Source organism: Fusarium redolens (genome assembly GCF_020744475.1).
Source record: "Fusarium redolens strain MPI-CAGE-AT-0023 chromosome Unknown BKA55scaffold_1, whole genome shotgun sequence".
NCBI classification, from domain to species: Eukaryota; Fungi; Ascomycota; class Sordariomycetes; order Hypocreales; family Nectriaceae; genus Fusarium; species Fusarium redolens.
The window spans coordinates 1,479,297-1,499,604 of record NW_025763664.1 but is presented as its reverse complement, the minus strand read 5'-3'; the positions used below and the strand labels follow the sequence as shown (position 1 = coordinate 1,499,604).

Genomic DNA, 20,308 nt, shown 5'->3' with positions numbered 1-20,308 from the left:
AGGGACAACTCCAAAAGACGTTCCTTTCCCATGATCTAGATGTTTAACTGTCCATCATAATTTTCCTCAAGTCTTATTAGACACAATTTCATTTAGTGATTTCCCATCTCTTTGTGTCGTGATTTATATCTGTCTGATCTCCTTGCCAACCATTTCAGGTCGCTCAATTTCCCACTCATCTCGCAACACGGCGAAAGTGAGATCTGTCACCAACAGACTCTGACCCAAACTCCACACAAGAGTGATGGCATAGAAAAAATTGGCGTTGCCGCTTCCTGCATAGATCCAGAGGTGGTAAAAGGCTGGCCCAAGGAATGTTGCGTACAAGAGTGTAGAAGTGGTAACAAAAGCGTACCGCATGAGGGGGAAAACATGTCGGAATAGAGGAACCATAGATAGGAAGAGGCTAGCATCTGCAAGCGAAGGGTATGGCTTGAAGATGGAGAAGATGCCCAGTAAAATGGTCAAGACAGCCAACGGCTGGGGGCGGAGACGGATAGAGAGGGCTGCAGGATAGGCTGCAAGATGTAGCCAGAAGACGCCAAGGAAGAAAGCTCTAAAGGAATCAAACATCTCAATGAAGAAATACCACCACAATCCCACGTTAGGTGTGAGATCCGATAAGGTCAGTTGGATGCCATATGTGCGAGCCAGGAACTCCCAGGAGTTGTTGGCAAGCAAAAAAGACATGCCCAATAACGAAACCACACACCCCAGCACAACAGCTACGTTAGTAGCTGCGAACTTAGTGATGCAAGCAATCCGACGCTTCTCAACTTGACAATCATAGGCAAGGAGAACAAGCGGAGGGAGGAGTAGGATAGGGTACATGGACAGATAAGATGCGAAAGAGAGTGCGACCATGGCGTTAAAAGGAGACCCTTGGATAGCTTTGGCGATGGCAAGGAGAATGGCACAGTTGGTGAAGACGCCTGTTGATCGCCCTATACATGTCGCAATGGTATATGGGTTGAACAAGAAGCTGGTGCTTGTTAGTTCTGATATTGGAGCTCAGAGTCAAAATCTCCCTTACCCAGCAGCAATTGCAGCACTACCAAACTTATTGGCACGGCGCGGCGATGTAAATAGCTTCGAGTTGCCAGCAACACTCGAATCGGCAATCTTATATAGCGCATCGGCGCTGAGGAGGTCGACGGCGATATAGAGCAGGTGTGTGAAGATGGACCAGCTCTTTACGTCGGGGAGTAGCGAGAACAAGGGCAACAGAAGAGGAGCCTGGTGGAAGACACCACCATCGTATGGCGAGACATTATTCGTATATAGGAATAGACCTTCTTGCACTTCAAGATTGTAAGCAAGTTACTTTCGATACTCGTTATGCGACGGCCGGTTGAGACTTACATCGCTTGAAGCTCGTGACGGGGGTGGATATCTCGACGCGACCAGTTAGAAGATCGGGCAGGCCAGGGAAAGCAAGGAATAAGATAAGTCGGAGCAGCGCAGCACCGGCGAACACGCTGGCTTTGCCTCGCAATGTCATTGTTTCTGACATTGCATCCCTCCAGCGAATATTGTTGGTATAAACAGCTCTGGAGGAGGTTCGCGATACAGTTGAATTGGAGGCCACTTGGCGGGTTGAGCTCCTTGCTTGGCCCCTCCACCTTCGGGATGGACCTGCGACGGGAGAGGGGCCGCTGGAGCTTTTCGCCGGAGCTCGATAATAGCTCCACTATATTCGCTGAATTGGCGATGCCAGGCGCTGGAAATGCGCTAAAGGGTGCTGAGCATGCCCCCGGGCGGTGAGCGCGACACCACCCAATGAAAAGCCTCCATTATTGGTCTTGTCCATACTAGCGCCAGATCAAGGCGGTACAGCTTGGCATAAAATTTCACGTTGGAAAAAAAAGTTGAAAGATTGTTAGCAAAAAGTGCCCCGCTGGTTTCGCAGAGAGATACAACCAACCACCAACACTACCACATCTCCAATCAACAATGCCTCGGATAAAGAAGAAGGGAAAGGCCGGCGCGGCCAAGAACTACGTTACTCGAAACCAGGCGATTCGAAAACTTCAGATCAGCCTTCCCGACTTCCGAAAGCTGTGCATTTGGAAGGGAATCTATCCTCGCGAGCCCCGAAGCAGAAAGAAGGTTTCCAAGTCTTCCACCAGCTCGACTACCTTCTACTACACCAAGGACATCCAGTACCTGCTCCACGAGCCGCTGCTTCAGAAATTCCGCGATCAGAAGGTTCTTGAGAAGAAGATCTCCCGTGCGCTCGGTCGAGGCGATGTCACCGACGCCGCTCGCCTAGAGGGCAATGCTTCGCGACCTGAGAAGACCGGAAAGCCTCGCTATACTCTTGACCATGTCATTCGCGAGCGTTATCCCACCTTTATTGATGCGGTCCGAGATCTTGATGACTGCTTGTCAATGCTCTTTTTGTTCGCCAACTTGCCTTCCACCTCCTCGGTTCCCGCTAAGATGATTGCCCGTTGCGAGCGCCTGTGCCTCGAGTTCCAGCACTACCTCATTGTGTCGCAGAGCGTTACCAAGTCTTTCCTCTCCATCAAGGGTATCTACTATCAGGCCAACATCCAGGGCGAGGAGGTTCTCTGGCTGGTTCCCTACAAGTTCAACCAGCGCGTCGTTGGCGATGTCGACTTCCGTATCATGGGCACCTTTGTTGAGTTTTATATGACTCTGCTTGGCTTCGTCAACTTCCGATTGTACACCTCTCTTGGCCTCAAGTACCCTCCCAAGTTCGACCAGGCTAAGGATGAGGCTGGTGCTGAGCTCGGCGCTTTCACCCTCGAGGGCAAGACCTTGGTTGGTGCCGACGAGAAGGAGCAGAAGACATTGGAGGCTGCTGAGCACAAGCCCGACCCCAAGGTTCAGGCTGCTGTTAACAAGGTTATCAAAAAAATCAAGGGCAACGATGACGATGAGTCGACAACAACGTCCGAGAACCAGGTTGAGGGCGAGGACCAGGAGGCCGGTGTCATTGATAAGTTTGAGCCTGCAGTTTCTGGTGGCGATGTTCTGCCCCAGCCTTCTAACACTGGAACCAACCCCAACAGTCTCTTCTCTAACCTCACCGTCTACCTGTCTCGCGAAACCCCACGACAACCCCTCGAATTCCTTCTCAAGTCTTTTGGCTGCAGACGTGTTGGCTGGGATGCTGTTCTCGGCGATGGCGCTTTCACCACCAACGAGCTTGACCCTAATATCACTCACCAGATCGTTGATCGACCTCCTATCCAGGCTTCTGCTGAGGATGAGGCTGATGGCGACGACAACCAGACATCACAGAAGCTTGCTGCCAACCGACGAGTTCCAGGACGAACATACATCCAGCCTCAATGGGTTTGGGACAGTGTCAACGACGGCGAGCTGAAGGAGCCTCATCTGTATGCTCCTGGAGCTGATCTTCCTCCCCATCTGAGCCCCTTCGTGAGGAACGTCCAGGGTGCATATGATCCTACTGTTCCTCTGGAGGAGCAGGAGCCTGAGGCTGAAGCCATCGAGGCCCAGAGCGATGGCGAGGATGAGGTTGATAATACTGCTGAGGGTATGGATGTGGCTGATTCTGATGAGGGAGAGGGTGAGGATGACGAGGATGACGAGTTTGGTGGCTTCTCTGCAGACGAGCAAGAAGAGGATGAGGAAGAAGAAGACGCCGAGCAACGGCAAGACGAGCTTGAGGCTGAGCTCACTGGTGGTGCTGTCAAGTCCAAGACAACGAACGCCAAGGCCAAGGCTAAAGAGGACGCTCGCAAGGCCCTCTCCAAGAAGGCTCGCGAGGAGGCTGAGGATCTGGAGCGTGCGAAGGGTATGCTCAGCAAGAAGAAGAGAAAGCTGTATGAGCAGATGGTGTACACAAACAACAAGAAGAGTGCTGAGGACCAGAAGCTACGGGCCAAGAGGAGAAAGTTCGAAAAGGAAAAGGCCACCAAGGGCAAGGGCAAGGCTTAGGCGTAATGTTAAGGCACTGTTTTATACCATTCCTATAGATTTTAAGTTGTACGCGATTAAAAGCATTTATTGAGTTGGTTATACGTAAAAACTGTGTTGAGCAGATACTGTGTTAGTGAATGTTTTGTTAGGTGGATAACTTACTTGGCTTTTACTTTGCGACGCACCTCTAAAAAACTTGAACTTCTCAACTCACCACAAATACTGGCTCAACCAATTTGGCAGAATAATACCCACAGATAATGTGATTTCCCGAGAATAATCGATACCTGGATAATTATATTTGCACGTAATCGTCACCTTTCTTTCCGCCAAGATGGAAGCAAGCGCTACCACCTGGGAGTTAGACAGTGATGAGATCGCATCTATCGCCTCTGAGGACTTGCATGAGCATAGACCGAATCGTTGGACGGGTGCTAAATCGACATGGCGCACTCTGACGGAAGAGGACCGACTGCTCTGGCAATCAATGAAGCAAATTCAAGATCAGGATCTTGCGGTGCATTTATACAATGCTTTTGCGCTAAAGCGACGAGGCCGAAATCCGGAGACAGCACAGGATTTAGTTGTCAGAACAGTGAGTCGATATTGCATCTTTTATACCCTAAATGAGCTGAACTGACGGTGAAACTTAGGAATCCGGGGAAGAAGGTGTGTGGGCACCGCCTAAGACATGGACTGCATGGCCGCTCAAACATAAACATGTGCCAAAGGAGCGCTTCACCAACGAACAGCACGACGAAGATGACCGTTTCACATTCCGCAGAAAGGAAGAGATTCTTCCCAGCACTGAACTGGAAGAAGAGATTTCTGCCGCTATCTTGAGAACAGCCAAGCGTCGCTTCCGCAGGAGGAAGAGTAAGATGGCTAAACCGTCCATCGAAGAAGACTCTACGCCTCTATACAATGAGAGCGGCAACAACACACCTGATGCTTTCTCACGCGAGTCTTCTGCCAAGCTTGAGACGGAGGATGGGAAAGAAGAAGACGAAGACGAGAAGATGGCTGTCGACGGAGAAGATAGTCGGCCTACGCGACGCAATCCCAAAACTTATGAGCCAGTCGAGTCTACCAACGACGAGGCATCTTATGCCCTTTTACGTCCATCAACACGACACATTTTGTCACAACTGGACAATACACTAACAATACTTCACAACTCACGTATTACGGGCATGAATTATCTCTCTGATTCTTCAACTGAAGAGGAGTCAGATAACCAGAGCCAAAGTGGACAAAAGAGATCTCGTGGTCGTCCGCGAAAAATTCTTCATGAGGTTGACACATCCGCATCTGCCTCACCAGCGGGAGTTGGTAAAACCAGCAGACGAGGCCGTCCCCGAAAAGTCCATGTCCCTCATGCTGGAGAATCACAGGAAGAGATGCTTCAACGTGTTGCTCGTGAATCTCATCGAAAGATCCCTGCGACGGTTGAAGACAGAGATGCAGCTTTTGAGGAGTGGATTCGCAAGGGCGATGAGATCATCGAACGAGAGCGATCACGGTCCCTATCATTGAAGCGTGCGACTTCTCAGGGGGTTGAGACAGAGGAGGAATCAGTATCAGGAACAAACGTTGAACGCAAGCAGGCAAGATGGGGCCTGCGTGATTGGAGTGATGTGCTAGGCGCAGCTGCTATAGCGGGTTTCTCAGGCGATGTTATTGCGAGAGCAACACGACGATGTGCTGATTTGTTCGGTGAAGGAATGGTAGTGAGGACGCTCAACGAAGTGCCCGCCACTAATAATAAAGGCACCTCTTCTGTCGAGTATCGTCCTGAGCCTATCCAGCTATCGTACTCAGATGAAGAAGCCGACGATGAAAGCGATGATGCCGCAGATCTCATACAGCGCCGTATCGCATCCCGTCAAGCCTCTCTCGCATACTCAAGTCGCAGCCCAGACTCCATTAGAAGCACCAGCCGCCACTCAACACGCTCTCCAGGACCACCATCAGCAGCCCGATCTCCAAGCTCTCGCTCCAACTCTGCAGGTGGTTTGGTGTTTTGCCCGATTCCTTCGTGTGACCGCGCAGCACAGGGTTTCGGACGCAAAGCAAACCTTCGGCGACATATGGAGCTTATACACCAGGGGCAGACAGAGGAGCTTGATAGTGACGAGGAGGTTGTAGGTGGTGTACATGTGGATGGTTTCCTCAAGCCTATTGTGCCAGGAAGGGGCTGGAGAGGCGAGGACACTATCCAGAGAAAGAGGAAGAGATTCTACGGTGATAAAGCTGGGATGAGCCGTGAGGCGAGTTATGCCGAGGAGGATTTGTCCTCATGAAACAAGTGTGATTCAGAGTAGCCATTATTGTTAAACGACCTTCTGTCCTAGTTACACGCGAAAGGGATGGGTTCATACATCACTCACGGCACGGTGTAATGAATGACTTCTATAAGAATATCTAACATAGAAGAATAAAGTATTTCCATGTCTGACCGGCCCTCTCTCCTCCCCTCTATAGCTGCACATGCATGCCCCCAATGAAGAAGACAAAAAGATAGCAAGTCATTCATTCTATGTAGATAGAAGAAACAGCAAAAGAGAAACTCCGGTACAGGGAATCGAACCCTGGGCTCCGCGGAACCGATCCCTCAGGTTATGAGAGCGCGAAATGTTAGCCACTACACCATACCGGATGGTGATTTGTTGAGATAGTTTGCTGCAATTTGGCTCCAAGAGCGCAGAGACCATCAAACCAGAGAAGGTCTTTGATGTTTGTCAAGCTGAAACCGAAATGGTTCAGAGTAGGTGGCGCAGACGAGAGGTGCAGATGAGAAAGGGACCATACGAATGTGAATAGCATTCATTACTCTAATTGTCTAAAAGTCAAAGGGTATCAAGTACTCAAATAACCCTGCAACGAAAACCCAGACAACAATGCCGAGAATCGAACAATGAAGAAAACCATCCATAGCTATGCTTCCTTACAACACCACAAACTCCAGATCCAAAAAGCCCTACGTACAAAGGAACAGTGACAGACAGTATATAAGAGTTTTAGTTGAGCCTTGGGCTCTTTCTCCTAGACAAACTCTCCTCAAGCGCCGTTGGAAGCATATTCTCGCCGCCCTCAGAAATGATGGGATCCCTGACTCCAACCTTCTTGGCGCTGCGAGTCACACGCGTGCTGCGCTTAAACAGTGGCAAGGTGCGCTCAGGGGGCATAGATATAATGCTGGCGCGAGGGTCGAAGCCAATGGATCCCGTTGTGTGGTTTGGTACATTGGGGTTCACTTCGCGAAGGCTTCCGGCCAGACCTATGTGTTCAGGGGCACTAGCATTGGACATGCGAGAGGGCGGAGGTCGGACGGGGGAAGTCATCATTTTCTGGGGGCAGTCAAGGTCGGCAAAGACCATGGTACCGTCCCTGTCAGATGCGTCACGCTCCCTGGTTGGTGTAGAAACCTCGTCGATGCGTGAAATGATGAGATCGTGATCTTCAGTGCGAGGAAGGTCAGTGGGGTAATGGTATTGGACCTTGGCTGGTGTTTCACCAGTCGGCTGGTATTCTTGAAGGGCCGCGCGAGTGATGTCTTCGCGCAAGTTAGCCAGAGGTTGGCAGAGCTGATCATTGAGTGGCTCCAAGCCATCTTGAAGATCACCCAGGTCGAGCTCCATCTCCTCACCCAAGTTCTTGACACGGTCAAATGTAGACTTGAAGTGCGATGAGATGTTCCCGAAAGATTCCTCAACAGTATTGGACAACGACTGAACGGATACGCTGTGAGATTCGTGGTGGTGGCCATTCTCAGTCTTTGCACGGCTGACAAAGTCATCAAGGGCTTCCATCTGAACATCGAGATCCTTGATCTGCTCGTCGACAACACGAACAGTCTCGGCGTGAACAGATTTGGCAGTAGCTTGGATGGAGCTGCTGTGGTCATTCGCAGCTGTCCAGTCATCCTTTAGCTTCGTCTTGAGCTGCTCTCGAGACTTCTTGACCTCATCCAGCAGCTCACCCTCCTTGACATCCCACGTTGACATACCCTCGCCATATGTGTCGACAGCCTGCTCCAAGTTCGTACTAGTGGCAGTGATGCTCTTCTGAATCTGAGAAGCTCTGTCGTGAAGCCTTGACTCCTGAGCGTCGGCATGGGTGTTGATAAGAGCTGTGATTTGAGTCATGAGCTTCTGACGTTCATCAACGGCTTGGCGACGCTCCTCTACCAGGGCATCTTGAATTCGCGAAGAGATTGTAGCGTTTTGTAGCACAATCGTATTTGTTGCTGCTTGGAGCTGTCGCTTGAGGTTATCGCACTCAGCTCGCTGAGCAGTGATGTGCTTAACAAGATCCTCGAAAGTAGACTTGAAGTCTTTTCCAATAGCACTATAAGAGTTGTGAAGCTGTAAACTGTTAGAAGCTGATCTTTAATGCTGCGACACAGAAACTTACCTGTCCGTGGAAAGCAGTCATCTCATTCAACATATCTGCCGCTATCCTCTCGGCAGAATGAGAGATAGACTGCAGGCTCTCGCCCATTCGCTCCTTGACCGTGTCACGAACAACCTTGATCTCCTCTAAAACCTCATCCATATCCTCCTTTGACTTCTGCTTCGACTGGAGTAAGTCCTTCTTCGACTGAGTGAATGTGCTCAAGTGCTCATCGAGGAAGGTTTGTGTAGTCGATAGCTTACGCAGCTCCTCATCCACAAAGGTCTCCATGCGCTGTCCGACGCTCGCAATGTGTTCTTGCTGCTCCTCCTGGAACTCATTGATTCGACGCTCGACCATGGAGGTGACATCAGCAACCTGGTCTTGAGATGTTGTCCATGTGTTTCGGTTGATAGACTGAAGATCCGACTTTCGTTTGTTCTTGGCATGAAGACCACCAACATCACGGACTGTCTTATGCAGCTTGTTGATGAGCTCTCCACCGACCTCGGTAAGCTTCTGCTCCGTCTTTTGATGCGCTTTTCTGATCTTGGTTTCCTCAGCAAGTGACTTTCGTGTCGCAGACAGAACGATCTCGGTTTGGTCCAGCACTTCCTTGGTATCGTCCAGCTGGGCTTTTGTGCCCTCGTGATCCTTCTTCAGTCCCATAAACGTAGACTGCAGGCTGAACAGCTCCTGGACTTTGTTTCGCAGGTTGTTTTCCAGGGTCTCAAGCTTCGCGGCCTGTTCCTCGTTGACGATGCGGCGAGATTCGCTCTGGGCCGTCATCTCTTCGTAGGCCTCGTTTGAGAGATAGACACCGTTGCGTTGGCGGGTAGCGATAAGCTCACTCTTGAGCTTCTCAATCTCCATAGTAAAGTCCCTGAGCAGTGTCTTCTTCTCAACCATTGGGTTAAGCTGGGGCTTGTTCTTGATGTTCTTGGCCCTGAAGGCATAGTCGAGTGTTGAGATAGTCTCTTCCAGGTTACTCTTGGCAGGAGAAATGGTTGCAATAATGCAAGTCTTTGTTCTGCCACCAAGTGAGTCTTGTAACAAGCGAGTCAACTTGGACTCTCTGTAGGGAATATGAGAGCTGCGATCCACAAGCGCGTTGATGACTCGACCGAGAGTCAAGAGTGACTTGTTGATGAGGCCAGCCTCCGCAGCACGCTTGTTTTCAGCTCCTGATCGCTGAATGTTCTCACTTCCAGCCAAATCGACGAGGTTCAGCTTTCCAGCACTAACAAGAGCATCAACGCCGTGCTCGTTGGGCTTTCGGACATATGTGGTAATGGTGAAGACTGTGTGACTGCGAGAACTGAGATCATTGCACTTTGTAGCCGCTACCTGACGTTTCAAGCTGCCATCCTGGAGAACTTTGACACCCTCAGTAGCGCTCTTGATGTGTTTCTCCTCCATGCCTTGGACAATGGTGCTGAGATGGCCTCGTCGTGAAGTGTCGTCGAAAATCTTGAGTTTATTGCCCTCGTCGGATGAGAGCAGATCGCGGAGTTCTTCATTGTAAAGTTCGATAAAGGAGCACTTGATGGTGCTCTCGGCGTTCTCGAGCTCGAGCTTGTTGAACAATGTTTGTAGTACGCGAGGAATGATACCAGCTTCGTCTGAGAGCATACCCAGAGTGTCGGTCATGTCACCAGACATGGTATATGTCTTACCTGTGCCTGTCTGTCCATAGGCAAAAATGGTGCAATTATATCCGGAGAGCATCTAGAATAGTTAGTAACTAGATTCTGTGTCCCGTATGCTCTTTCAACCCACCTCATCCAGAATAGGCTTTACTGTATCGTCAAAGACCATGTTTTGATCCGCCGCCTGGGAAAAGACGCGATCAAAGTTATATGAGCGGTTGCTCAAGGCATTAGAGCCCATTGACAACTCGACAATCTTTCCTTTGACCGCATCTGCCGTAACAACAACATTGCTGTTCTCGCGGACCTCGCGCTCATTGCGTCCACGACATCGCACAACGACCTGGATATTTGTCTCCTCTGCGCTAGACTCGGCCTCAAAGTCGCGCTCCTTGCGCTTAGTCCCGATGGTGTTAACAGTGTTTACTGAAGCGATGGATCCAGTCGGTGATGCGGCGCCGTTGCGCGTCGCGAGCGATGAGCCATATCGTGTCGATGGTGCTCTTGAACCAGCTCTTACGCTGGTGCGGCTGCTGTTGGCGGTGGCAGCGCGCACGCCTGGAGCCATGGCGATGCGGCTGTGCTCCCGATCGGAGCGAGTCGGGCGTGGAGGAGCCACGATGGGCAACTATTTGTGATTTCTATCGAGTTGGTTGTAGTATCGAAGGCTGTAGAAGAAGCCTCAAGAATGCTTCAGATGCTGCACATTCGCTTAACCGAGTATGAAACTGAAGAGGCAAAATGGTTGGAACTTGTAGAACCTCGAATGAGTTGATAGTGCAAGGAGGGGATGCCTGCATATAGTTTTTGGTTATGGTTGCGGCAGGGCTGTTTGGCATAAAGTAAATAGTACAACTGTTGAACCATGTTTAGGTGGAACGGGCTGGGGTCAACACAGGCTAGGGCGTCTGTTGCCACGACAACCAGCCACCTCTAGTTCACCCACTACCTATCCTGGTCTGCGCTCAATGAGGTTCTCACTAAAAGCGGTGAAAGTCATTACGATAGGTCATTATTTCGTGTCTTGGGTGTGAGTATCATGATCTCCGTTATCATCATGAGACACTTTAATCGGGTTCTCAGGGACTCAAGGTTAAACATAAACGGCATTGCATTCCCGTAAGGGGATGAATGCTTAAGGACGCCTTCTACGTAATACAAGTGATTAATCAAAAACTCCAAAATTTATAGATTCGTCTCATCATGAAGCGCTTTGTCATGCTGATACATTATTATTCAGTATCCATCTTATTGTCATCGGCTTCTGACTTTGTCTCGCTCGCTGGAGCTTTGGCTTCCTCATCCTTTTTCTCTTCCTCCTTGACGTCAGAAGCCGCTGTATCAGCTTTCTTACTGTCCTCGGCTGCTTCTTCTTCTTCTTCTTCCTCCTTCAGCTTCTTGTGGGTTTCGCTTTCAAGCTCTTCGTCTGCCTCCCGTTTAGAGCCTACGCTCTCTGCGCCCGGGCTCTTGGCTTCACCCTCACCTTCAGCATCTCCATCAGCGTCCACATCGGCCTTGCCCTCTTCATCATCGTCATGTTTCCTGCCAACTGCCGCCTCAACATCAATCCCTTGCATTCCCATGCTGCCTTCTGACATGAAACTCGTAGTCGTAGATTGAGGTCCGGTGTCGCTCATGCCGATCTCTTCGGGCCCTCTGGCATGAGGTATCTCGTCTTCTTCCTCATGTGGCTCCTCGTCCTCTTCTTCGTCCATCGTCATACGTTCTCCTTCATGAACCACTTCTTGGGCTCTTGACAGTTGGCTCACAGGGACCACGCCGGCTCTTTGCTCTTGGCGTAAGAGTTCTCCTTGTGTGACCCCTCGTGCATGCCCTGTAGATGGAATTCCGTTGACGCTGACTGAAACCGTCTCGATGCTTCCCACTCCATTAGGTCCCTCGATAGTCTCTGTGCTTTCGCTGTGAATTTGAGCCCCGGGAGTGTCCTGTGAACTCTCGGGGCTCCGCCTCGTCAACCAAGGAATAGGCGTTAGCAGTGCTCCTCCTAACGCTTCATCTGTGCCCAATGCTGCCGTTGTAGGGTTGCTCCATGAGACTGACAATGCCGGGTCCTTAGGGTCCTCGCCATTCAAATGCATCGAAGACATGTCAGGGATAGGCGGTGGCAGGGGATACGTCTTCGTACTCGATGTCACCTGGACCACGCGATCAACGGCATGCAGATAAGGCGCTACCGCCCTATAATGTGCTCTGGGTCGTAAGATCAGCTCGGCGAGGCGCTGAATGGTGTGTGGGGGATGTGTCTCAAAAGTCTCGAGATGTTTGGTAATGTCAATGACCATATCGGCCAGTTGCTTGGGTAGCGCGCCATCGATGACTTGTGTAGCTGGAAGCGACTCGGTTGCAGCTGTTTCCTTGTTCGTTTCTTGAGAAGATTCGGCTTGTGGTGATGAGGGCGCAGATGTTCGCACTTCGACAGAAGGCTGGGGAGCCGGTGGTGGAGGCGGTAATTTAGGGATGGGGAACTCGTTGTGTGCGATCTGAAGCGGTCAGTCCATATATCGAAGCCTTCGCAAAGCGACAGGTCGCAGTACCTTGTCAAGTCTGGCAATTATGTCACTGCGCACAGCAGGCCAGACGTCCCTATCGAAGTCAGGTTTTTATGTCCATATACAAGCGTCCAGGCCATTGAACATACTTTTCGACAGTAGCGCCCGAGGCGAAAAGAGTGAGAGGTCCATTATCGCTATCGACCTCCATGATTATAAGTTGCGATAGAAATGTTGATATGCAATGATGTTGATCCAAGTCGCGATCGGTCGCGCCGCTTTGGTCAGTGGTGGGGTTGTAGATACGGGGGCACCTGTCCCGTTAGATGCATGTAAACTTAACCTATAGCTTGTGGGTTAGAACGAATTGCTATTTGGTCTACAAGTTATGATTAACGAGTCGACAACGATAATGAAAACAAGACAGCAATATTATGTTGTTATTTTGTTCATTTATTGGCATCAGAGGCTAGGTACTTGGTAAACCGAGTGTGTAGTTGAAAGCATTTAACGATTTCACCATCAGCGCATGTTGAATCAACGCTCAATGACAGCTAACATCAACAGGTGTGAGCATCCTGAGGTGCGACATGAAGTGAAACTAGTATTTATCTTTACGAATTCAGCAATAAATACAGTTTCTCATTTACTAAATGCCATTGGAAAGTCTTCTATTACAACTTCAATATCCAACGGGAAATATATCTTGGCCATAACCAGTCCTTTCCACGTTTAGAACTGGAACGGGTTATACAACCACTTTGACGGCTCAAACATCGCCTCAAACTTAACCCCATCATACGTCCCAAGAGCACAACTCAAATCATGGAAACCCTCCAATCCCGTAACCGGTAAATCTTGCTCAGCATCAGTCTCCTCATGGAGCGCCCATCCACCCGTCATCGTACCGTTGCGCGTAAAGAATATATCAACCTGCGGCTTAGGTCCGCCAACAGAACGTAACGTCATGCCGATACCGTAAGTCTCTCCACGCTTGAAAGGCTGGGTAAAATCGCGGCCGCCCCAGCGATCGTTGACGTATTTGTGTCCGTCGTCACCATGTACTGCTAGACTTCCGCGATGCCAACCTGGCATGCGGAATGAAGGATATGGTAGCGCGGTGAAACCAAGGGCGATGAACACCTCAGGGCTGTCGCGCGCAAGCTTAACTTCGTAGTAGATAGTCTTGGGCTGGCCGAGGCGAATAGGGTCGTGCTCAGTTACTGAGTAGAGAGGTGGGTAACCAATGATGCAACGGTCAGGTGAGTTCTTCTTACTCCAACCTTGCCAATGTCCTGGTTCCATCCAAGTGAGCTTACCGCTGAAACCCACAGGTTCCATGAGGCGAATGTTGCCTGCCTGGAGAGCTGTCTTTCCAGTCTGGTCCAGGTTAATGGGTGCCGTCAATGGATACGACTGGCACCAATCCTCGCCAGCATTGGCCTCTTCCTCAGTAGCATTGCTCGTAGGAGATCTGTCGTAGCCGCTGAAGATAGCTGGTGGTGGTGGAAATAGCGAAGTGTCTGGTACTGCCACTTCCCAATCATGCTTGGGTGGAGGTCCAGATGGTGGCGCGTAGTCTCCTTGGCCTGGTGGAGGCCCCGGAGGAGCAGAGTATGGAGGTGCATCATACTGCGCTGTGGCCTTGCCGGGCGGTGGTCCTAGAGGGGCAGAGTATTGCTGCGACGAAGATTGACCGGGTGGTGGTCCCGGAGGTGGTGCAAAATCCGAGGCCTGTTTTCTGTCTGGAGGAGGTCCTGGGGGCGCAGAATAGCTAGACTCTCCAGCATATTGATTCGGGTCATTCTGAGGGTTGTATTTGCTCTTCTTTACATCTCCTTGACTCTGAGAAGATGCCGGCCTCTGTGCGGGTCGAGGCGCAGGGTCATCATTTGTCTCTTTCTTGCTTCCGAAACACATGGCGATGATGATGATGATGATGATGTTGTTGAAATTAGGTGCAGGGGCTTAAGGTACGTATGACGATGCTAAGCAGGGATCCAAAAGTGGACATCTGCAACCACTGATAAGCTTAAATCAAGCAGGATTCACGGTTAAATAACAAAGAATTACCCAAGAACGGTTATTGGTGAACAATTGAGAGTTTAGAAAGGAAATCCATATGTGTTTCCTTTGGCATTTTGGCCTCCTTTGTTGAAATCACGTTGGTTTAAAGTAGTGGCTGTGCCGTTTAATTTCCACAAATACCACGCCGCTTTGAGCGTACACAGCCCCTTCTGGTATCACGAGGCAGAGAGCTGAATTACAATACGCTAATACGCAGGGCATGATAAGTGAATGAAATATATTTGGTTAGATCACTATAGGCATTGCTGTTGCTTCATTACAAAATGCTTGGGTTATCTTGTCAATTTGAGTTATTCTTTTTCCTTTATAAGTTGTGTTAACTATTGGGCAAATCAGCCTGTGTTGTTACTACTCCGATATTTGATATAAGAAAGCCATCCCCAGCCCTCACCGACCGAGTTTCTATGACGCAAACTAGCTACCTCCACCCCACTCGCTGGCTTGCTGTTCATTGGGATAGAAGAAAGCCACAACAGCAATGATGATGTACACTGCGCAGAGCAGAGCACCTTCAAGGTAATTGCTTCTTCCATCCAGGACCAGGAAGTTGACAATAAACGCCGAAACGAACAGACAGACAGTCTCAAATAGCGTAAAGTAAAGAGACATGTCTTTGTCCATAATCCATCCGAGAATAACCATGACGGGAGTGAGTAGTAGAGCGATCTGAATGGAGCTGCCTACAGCAACACCAATCGCGAGATCCATGTGATTTTTGTATGCGACCTTGATGGCGGTGACATGCTCAGCGGCGTTACCAACGATAGGGAGAATGATGAGACCGATTCCGACCTCGTTGACACCGGAAGTCTCAACAACCTCTTGAATAGAATCAACCAGAAATTCAGCGCAGACTGCAACCAAGGCTGTGGAGACAAGGAGAAGAATGATAGCACCACTTTGGGTAAGGTGGTCTTCTTCATTCTCCTGTTCCTTAGCGATCATTTGAGCACCCGGGGCAGTCAAGATGGGCGGAACAGAAGAGGGCAACATGGCGCCAGGTGCTCGAAACTGGAGACGGTCCGGGAGAGAATTAGTACGTCTGATTCCATAGCGAACGTGAGGAATAGGAGTAGTTGCCACCGTCGACTTTTCGGTGAAAACTGGAGCGATGTTTTTAACGGACAATCCTCGAAGGGGGAATGGTCGTTTGCCAGTGTTTGAGGGGCCAGCCTCAAGGTCATCCTGAACGGCGAAATCCACACGTCGAGGTTCGCCTTCACCGTCGTTCTGCGGAGCATTTTCAGGCAGCTTGTTCTGTGCCTCAGTAACGTCTGCGGCCTTCTTAGCATCACGGGCTTGCTTTTTGCTCTTGCGGTGCCTGTGTCGGCGATATCGACGGCGTCTACGTGAACGTTTTGTCTCTTCTTCGTCCTCTTCTTCAATGGCGCTCTCACTACCCTCATAGGACGGGAAGCGAGGGATACGGTGACGCGAAGCTGTTGCCTCAGAAACCTCATCCTGCGGGGTGGTGTTTGTGGTTGTGAACGAGGCACTCCGGGTTCCCTTGGTATCAGCGGTATCAACAGAGGCGGTGCTAGACCTTCTATGCCGCCTGTTTCGCAGGACCTTCTTCATCTTCTTTCGCATTGTACCATGAGACGAATCGGAATCAGAGGAGTCTGAGCTCGAGGATGAGCTGTCGTCAGAGCTGGAGGAATCCAGAAGGCCGGCAGCGGGTCCAGGGGCCAACTCGGCATCAATAATATGCTGAGGAGTTGACTCATACATATAAGCATGAGATTTCAGCTGGAACATGAGATAGATGACGTATACAAGCAGGAGAACCTATTGGTTTAGTTAGCATATCGAAAAGATTGTGTATTAACTGAGACTTACGATGCTAGTTCCACGGCTGATTTTGAGGGATTGCCGGTCAGCGAGATCATTATCTCGGAAGGAAGCATGGAAAGCTGTCTTTTAAATGGTTAGTACGTGCATGGTTATAAGCTGTTTGTAACATACCGGCAGAACAAGACTGATAACACTCAAACTGAGCAAACAAGCACTCATCTGAGTGACTGTACTGTTATAGACTTGTTCTCTGAAGCGCAAACCACCAAGGAGCATGCTCATACCTAAAATGAAACTGTTATTACTAAAAGTCGAAAGGCTGGACAACCTCTGGTACGGTTGACAGCAAAAGGGAGGGAGGGTACCTAAGATGAGCAATAAATTCGCTAAAATTGAACCTAATAGCGACGCCTGAACGATGCGAATTTCGTCTTTTGTTAAGGCCAGTATGAATATGATGAGTTCCACGGCGTTACCTATCATAAACATGCGGATTAGACTCTGTATGGTGTTGTGTTGTGTTGTGGGTAGACTTACCAAAAGTGACATTCAGCAACGCGCCGAGAGCATCACCCATCTTTCGGGCAACAGACTCGGTAGCATAAGCTAAAAGACCAGCAAGAGGAATAATGGCAACTGCATTGAGACCAAAAACAATGCCTCCGTTGATACCATCAACCTGGGATACTGCAATACCAACAGGGACGAAGATGAGGAGGATGTTGAGCCAGCTGTGGAAGATGGAAATTTTGACACTTCGTTTAACTTCAGCGAAGAATCTGTTCATTTTGCTGGTTGAATTAGGGTTTTCTTGTGACGGCTCCTCGGCCTTGTTGGGAGTCTCTATGACAGACCCCGGCCGTGCAGATGGGACATCGCCAGCAGATAGGGCCTTGAGAAGAGAGGAGTTGTTTCGACTGGTGCCTTGACGGTCACCGCCGTTGACAGAACCAGAGCTGCCATTTTGTTTTTCGTCAAACTCTTTGTGTTGAGTGTTGCTGTGCTCATTCAAGCCCTGAGCAGTGGGCGCTGCGGGTTGTGCACCAGAGCGACTGCCATCTATATTGGGTGGATCAGAAGAAGCTTCCTTCATCGAACAGGTGTTTGACTCTCGAGAGTGTGATGCGAAGCCGTAAACTATCAGAAAAGATAGTCGTCTTGGGCGTGATAAGTTGGGTAAACGTCGAGAGTGTAAGTGAAAGACGCAGGAGGATCAAGAGCCGAGGCCTTGGCTTTAAGGCGGGAGCTAGATCGAGGATGACGCTGTTTATTCAGTGGCGTCAGTGGATGCCAATCCACTTTTTATGTGGCTGGAACTGTCCAGGCCGTGAGTCTAGCGCACTGATGGATATCTGATGTCGTCAAAATCGGTGAGGGAGCCAGCGACTGTTGTGCTTGATTGGTTGCATGTAGCACTGTCAGAGGCAATGTGAGGCGGTGCAGCCTCAGATTATCAGATACTATGGATTAGTTTGCCCCGTGATCCCTGAACTCGCTCGCTTGTACAGAATCTCGACGTTTCTAGTTCTCTCGTGACTCATTTACTTTTCCTCGACAACAAACAATGCTCAGCTATTACCAACGCCCAGCCTCTATTGCAAAGGCCAACAAAGAGACTCAGCTTCGTCAAAGCTCAAAGCAGGCCCAACAAACAGGCTACTGGAGACACGCTCCGAATAAACAAGCTTATCGATGATATCCCCGTCTTTCTCGGATGCGAGGTGCCGGATTTGAGGCTTGGCATGACCACAACAAGAGCTTGACCTCCCAAAGCGTTAATGATCGACAGGGACCACAATCAAGTTTCCTTTGAATTGGGCTTGGCTGTGGCTTGACTCGATACGTACCGTTGTCCCTTGACCGATAACAATGCTTACTCGACGTAAGAAAGGACAAGTCCATCCCTCCAAGTGACGCAACATGACAACAAAGCATGTATCACACGGGGATACCACTCGGGTGTAACCAGAGTCGGAGCCGAATGGTGAATTGGTCAATACGCCGTCGGAGTTGCTTCATGGGCTCCGCCTCTGGTAGCCCAATACGCGACGCAATCCACGTAACCCAATCCACCAAAGAGAGTGCTCTTCAGCCAGATGCTAACGCAACTGCGATGACGGTGAGCGGGGTCTTGTTATTTACAGCTCAACTTTGGAAGCTGGTCAAAAGAACAAAGGCAAACCGTTGAAGGTAGCTGAACCTGAAGCCATTCACAGCACATGTTAGTCTAAAAGATTTGACCAGTTTCCTTCATTGATGTTTAGGCAAGATTCGTCTAAATCTTATTCATTGGTCCAATATGTCTAAAGTCATTAATTATCCTTAGATAGGATATTCAAAATAAATTAAGAAAAGAGGTAATAAAACTAAAAAGGCCTAAATTTATTATTCTTAGACATACCTAATATTCAGAGTTGACGGTAAAATCTATAAATTTTAGGATAATACTCCGTACGTTCAACCAACATAGATCATGTAAGCGTTGTCACGCTAAACTAAGACAGTGTCTTCGTTATGATCACAAACGTAGGGACTGTCGTCTCGTTTGCCGAGCACCTCGCCCTCCATGCCCAAATCCAGCAGTACCAAGCAATCCTCAATATGGATACACAGGCTAACCAAAGACTTACAGCTCCTAGCTCAACCAGCAAACGCTCAAGCTCCCAGTACTACTAGTAGTAGTACCACACAGCCAGCCATGATTGCCACCAGCGTAATACAGCAAGCCAGATAACAGCTTATCAATACAACTCAGCCCTCGGACCGTGTAGAGACCACTGCCCGGACTACTCCCTATGTCAATATTCAAACTCTCAGCACCCAATGACAGTCTACCAGCTCACTTCCTACGTTCAACTTTATAACTTCTTTCAATTCTATTGTAACTACTACCGCTATTGGCCCAAATGGTTCGCCAGCTAAGGTTCCTCCTCTGACACCCTAGGCAACTTTGCAGGCTTAGAATGCAACATCTCAGTCCTCGGACGATGAATACTTCCATGGATACCACGGTAGCGAAGGTATGGTCAAAAATAACTACCATAATTACCACTATACAAATTCTAGCCGCGGCACAAAGGACGTTCGGTTCGCGAAGACATGTTACTGCGTTTATCATGACTTGTTGTGTGACTTTAGGGTAGGTAGTTTTGGAGAACTTGAGTACTATGTACAAACGTTACCTAAACTCTCCTCTTAACTTTAGAACTTATGTTAAATAATAGTAAATCTTGAGATTTCCTGGGCTGATTTAGCAACATATGTGTGCCGAATTTAACTTATGTCATCTTCCTCATATATGAGAGTACACACCTGCTGATTGCAAGTCGTCTGTCGGTCAGCACTCAACATATACTCAAACTGACTCATGCATGACATCACAGATATGAACAAGCACTCAGAAATTCAAGTATTGAAAAGTGTAATTTCCTACATAGATTTCTCTTTAACATCTCATATAGGTATGTCTACGTAAAATATATGGCAGCTCTAGTCAAAGCGTCCTCACTTGGCCATCGTCGATCAATTCCTTCCATCTCCTTCACTGGTAGCAAACAGAACAGTTTAGTCACAAGCCAAACAACTTCAAGTCACTCGAATTCTCTGGCTCCGGTCGCTAATACCTTCTTTGAGACAAACCTGGCTGAGATGCGTTGTATACGAACAGACAAATAAAATAAAACACTTTCCCTCTTCTCATCTTCCTTCTTCTTCTTCAGCGATTCAGAATGTACAGAAACATTGGGTCACCCAGCCCACATCTTTGTTCCCCCAATCTACCGCTTATGAAACAACAAACTTTGCTTAACCGAGTAAATGTATGTAGTAGAGTGTAGAGTATAACCATCCGGGACCACCACCCAGTCTCAATCTCGTATCCCCTTGCGCCATGATGTGATGTGAGTATGTGTAGGTATGTGCGTGCATTATGGAGAGGACCAACCCTAGGCGGTCTCC

The 20,308-nt window shown here is 49.2% G+C and overlaps 8 protein-coding genes and 1 non-coding gene across 9 annotated transcripts; 2 read left to right on the top strand and 7 right to left on the bottom strand.

The window, feature by feature from the left end:
• Nucleotides 1–23: 23 nt before the first annotated feature.
• Nucleotides 24–1,690, bottom strand: BKA55DRAFT_10986 (GPI transamidase subunit PIG-U). The gene is made up of 3 exons (XM_046184715.1): nt 1,363–1,690; nt 1,034–1,301; nt 24–982 (listed from the first exon to the last, which is right to left on the bottom strand). The coding sequence occupies exons 1-3, from the start codon at nt 1,511–1,513 to the stop codon at nt 124–126; spliced, it is 1,278 nt and encodes a 425-aa protein (XP_046056227.1). The 5' UTR covers nt 1,514–1,690; the 3' UTR covers nt 24–123.
• Nucleotides 1,691–1,895: 205 nt separating this feature from the next.
• On the top strand, nt 1,896–4,096 carry BKA55DRAFT_548640 (Pescadillo N-terminus-domain-containing protein). Its single transcript, XM_046191139.1, has one exon. The coding sequence runs from the start codon at nt 1,954–1,956 to the stop codon at nt 3,931–3,933; it is 1,980 nt and encodes a 659-aa protein (XP_046056226.1). The 5' UTR covers nt 1,896–1,953; the 3' UTR covers nt 3,934–4,096.
• A 153-nt stretch (nt 4,097–4,249) lies between these two features.
• Nucleotides 4,250–6,218, top strand: BKA55DRAFT_532111 (uncharacterized protein; the record flags this gene model as incomplete). Its single annotated transcript, XM_046189299.1, has 2 exons — nt 4,250–4,510; nt 4,569–6,218. 2 exons carry the CDS (start codon nt 4,250–4,252, stop codon nt 6,216–6,218), a joined length of 1,911 nt encoding a protein of 636 aa, XP_046056225.1.
• Nucleotides 6,219–6,484: 266 nt separating this feature from the next.
• On the bottom strand, nt 6,485–6,574 carry BKA55DRAFT_t5. Its single transcript has one exon. It is a non-coding gene; the product is annotated as a tRNA-Glu (tRNA).
• A 361-nt stretch (nt 6,575–6,935) lies between these two features.
• On the bottom strand, nt 6,936–10,527 carry BKA55DRAFT_682547 (P-loop containing nucleoside triphosphate hydrolase protein; the record flags this gene model as incomplete). The annotated part of the gene is made up of 3 exons (XM_046198364.1): nt 6,936–8,282; nt 8,332–10,038; nt 10,090–10,527. 3 exons carry the CDS (start codon nt 10,525–10,527, stop codon nt 6,936–6,938), a joined length of 3,492 nt encoding a protein of 1,163 aa, XP_046056224.1.
• A 427-nt stretch (nt 10,528–10,954) lies between these two features.
• On the bottom strand, nt 10,955–12,867 carry BKA55DRAFT_548635 (uncharacterized protein). Its single transcript, XM_046191138.1, has 3 exons — nt 12,619–12,867; nt 12,515–12,563; nt 10,955–12,460 (listed from the first exon to the last, which is right to left on the bottom strand). The coding sequence occupies exons 1-3, from the start codon at nt 12,678–12,680 to the stop codon at nt 11,192–11,194; spliced, it is 1,380 nt and encodes a 459-aa protein (XP_046056223.1). The 5' UTR covers nt 12,681–12,867; the 3' UTR covers nt 10,955–11,191.
• Nucleotide 12,868: 1 nt separating this feature from the next.
• On the bottom strand, nt 12,869–14,652 carry BKA55DRAFT_548633 (uncharacterized protein). Its single transcript, XM_046191137.1, has one exon. The coding sequence runs from the start codon at nt 14,387–14,389 to the stop codon at nt 13,202–13,204; it is 1,188 nt and encodes a 395-aa protein (XP_046056222.1). The 5' UTR covers nt 14,390–14,652; the 3' UTR covers nt 12,869–13,201.
• A 113-nt stretch (nt 14,653–14,765) lies between these two features.
• On the bottom strand, nt 14,766–17,598 carry BKA55DRAFT_548630 (Sodium/calcium exchanger protein-domain-containing protein). The gene is made up of 5 exons (XM_046191136.1): nt 16,889–17,598; nt 16,717–16,827; nt 16,523–16,635; nt 16,397–16,474; nt 14,766–16,345 (listed from the first exon to the last, which is right to left on the bottom strand). Exons 1-5 carry the CDS (start codon nt 17,442–17,444, stop codon nt 14,972–14,974), a joined length of 2,232 nt encoding a protein of 743 aa, XP_046056221.1. The 5' UTR covers nt 17,445–17,598; the 3' UTR covers nt 14,766–14,971.
• A 1,317-nt stretch (nt 17,599–18,915) lies between these two features.
• Nucleotides 18,916–19,771, bottom strand: BKA55DRAFT_548628 (uncharacterized protein). The gene has a single exon (XM_046191135.1). The coding sequence runs from the start codon at nt 19,467–19,469 to the stop codon at nt 19,191–19,193; it is 279 nt and encodes a 92-aa protein (XP_046056220.1). The 5' UTR covers nt 19,470–19,771; the 3' UTR covers nt 18,916–19,190.
• Between the last annotated feature and the right edge of the window lie 537 nt (nt 19,772–20,308).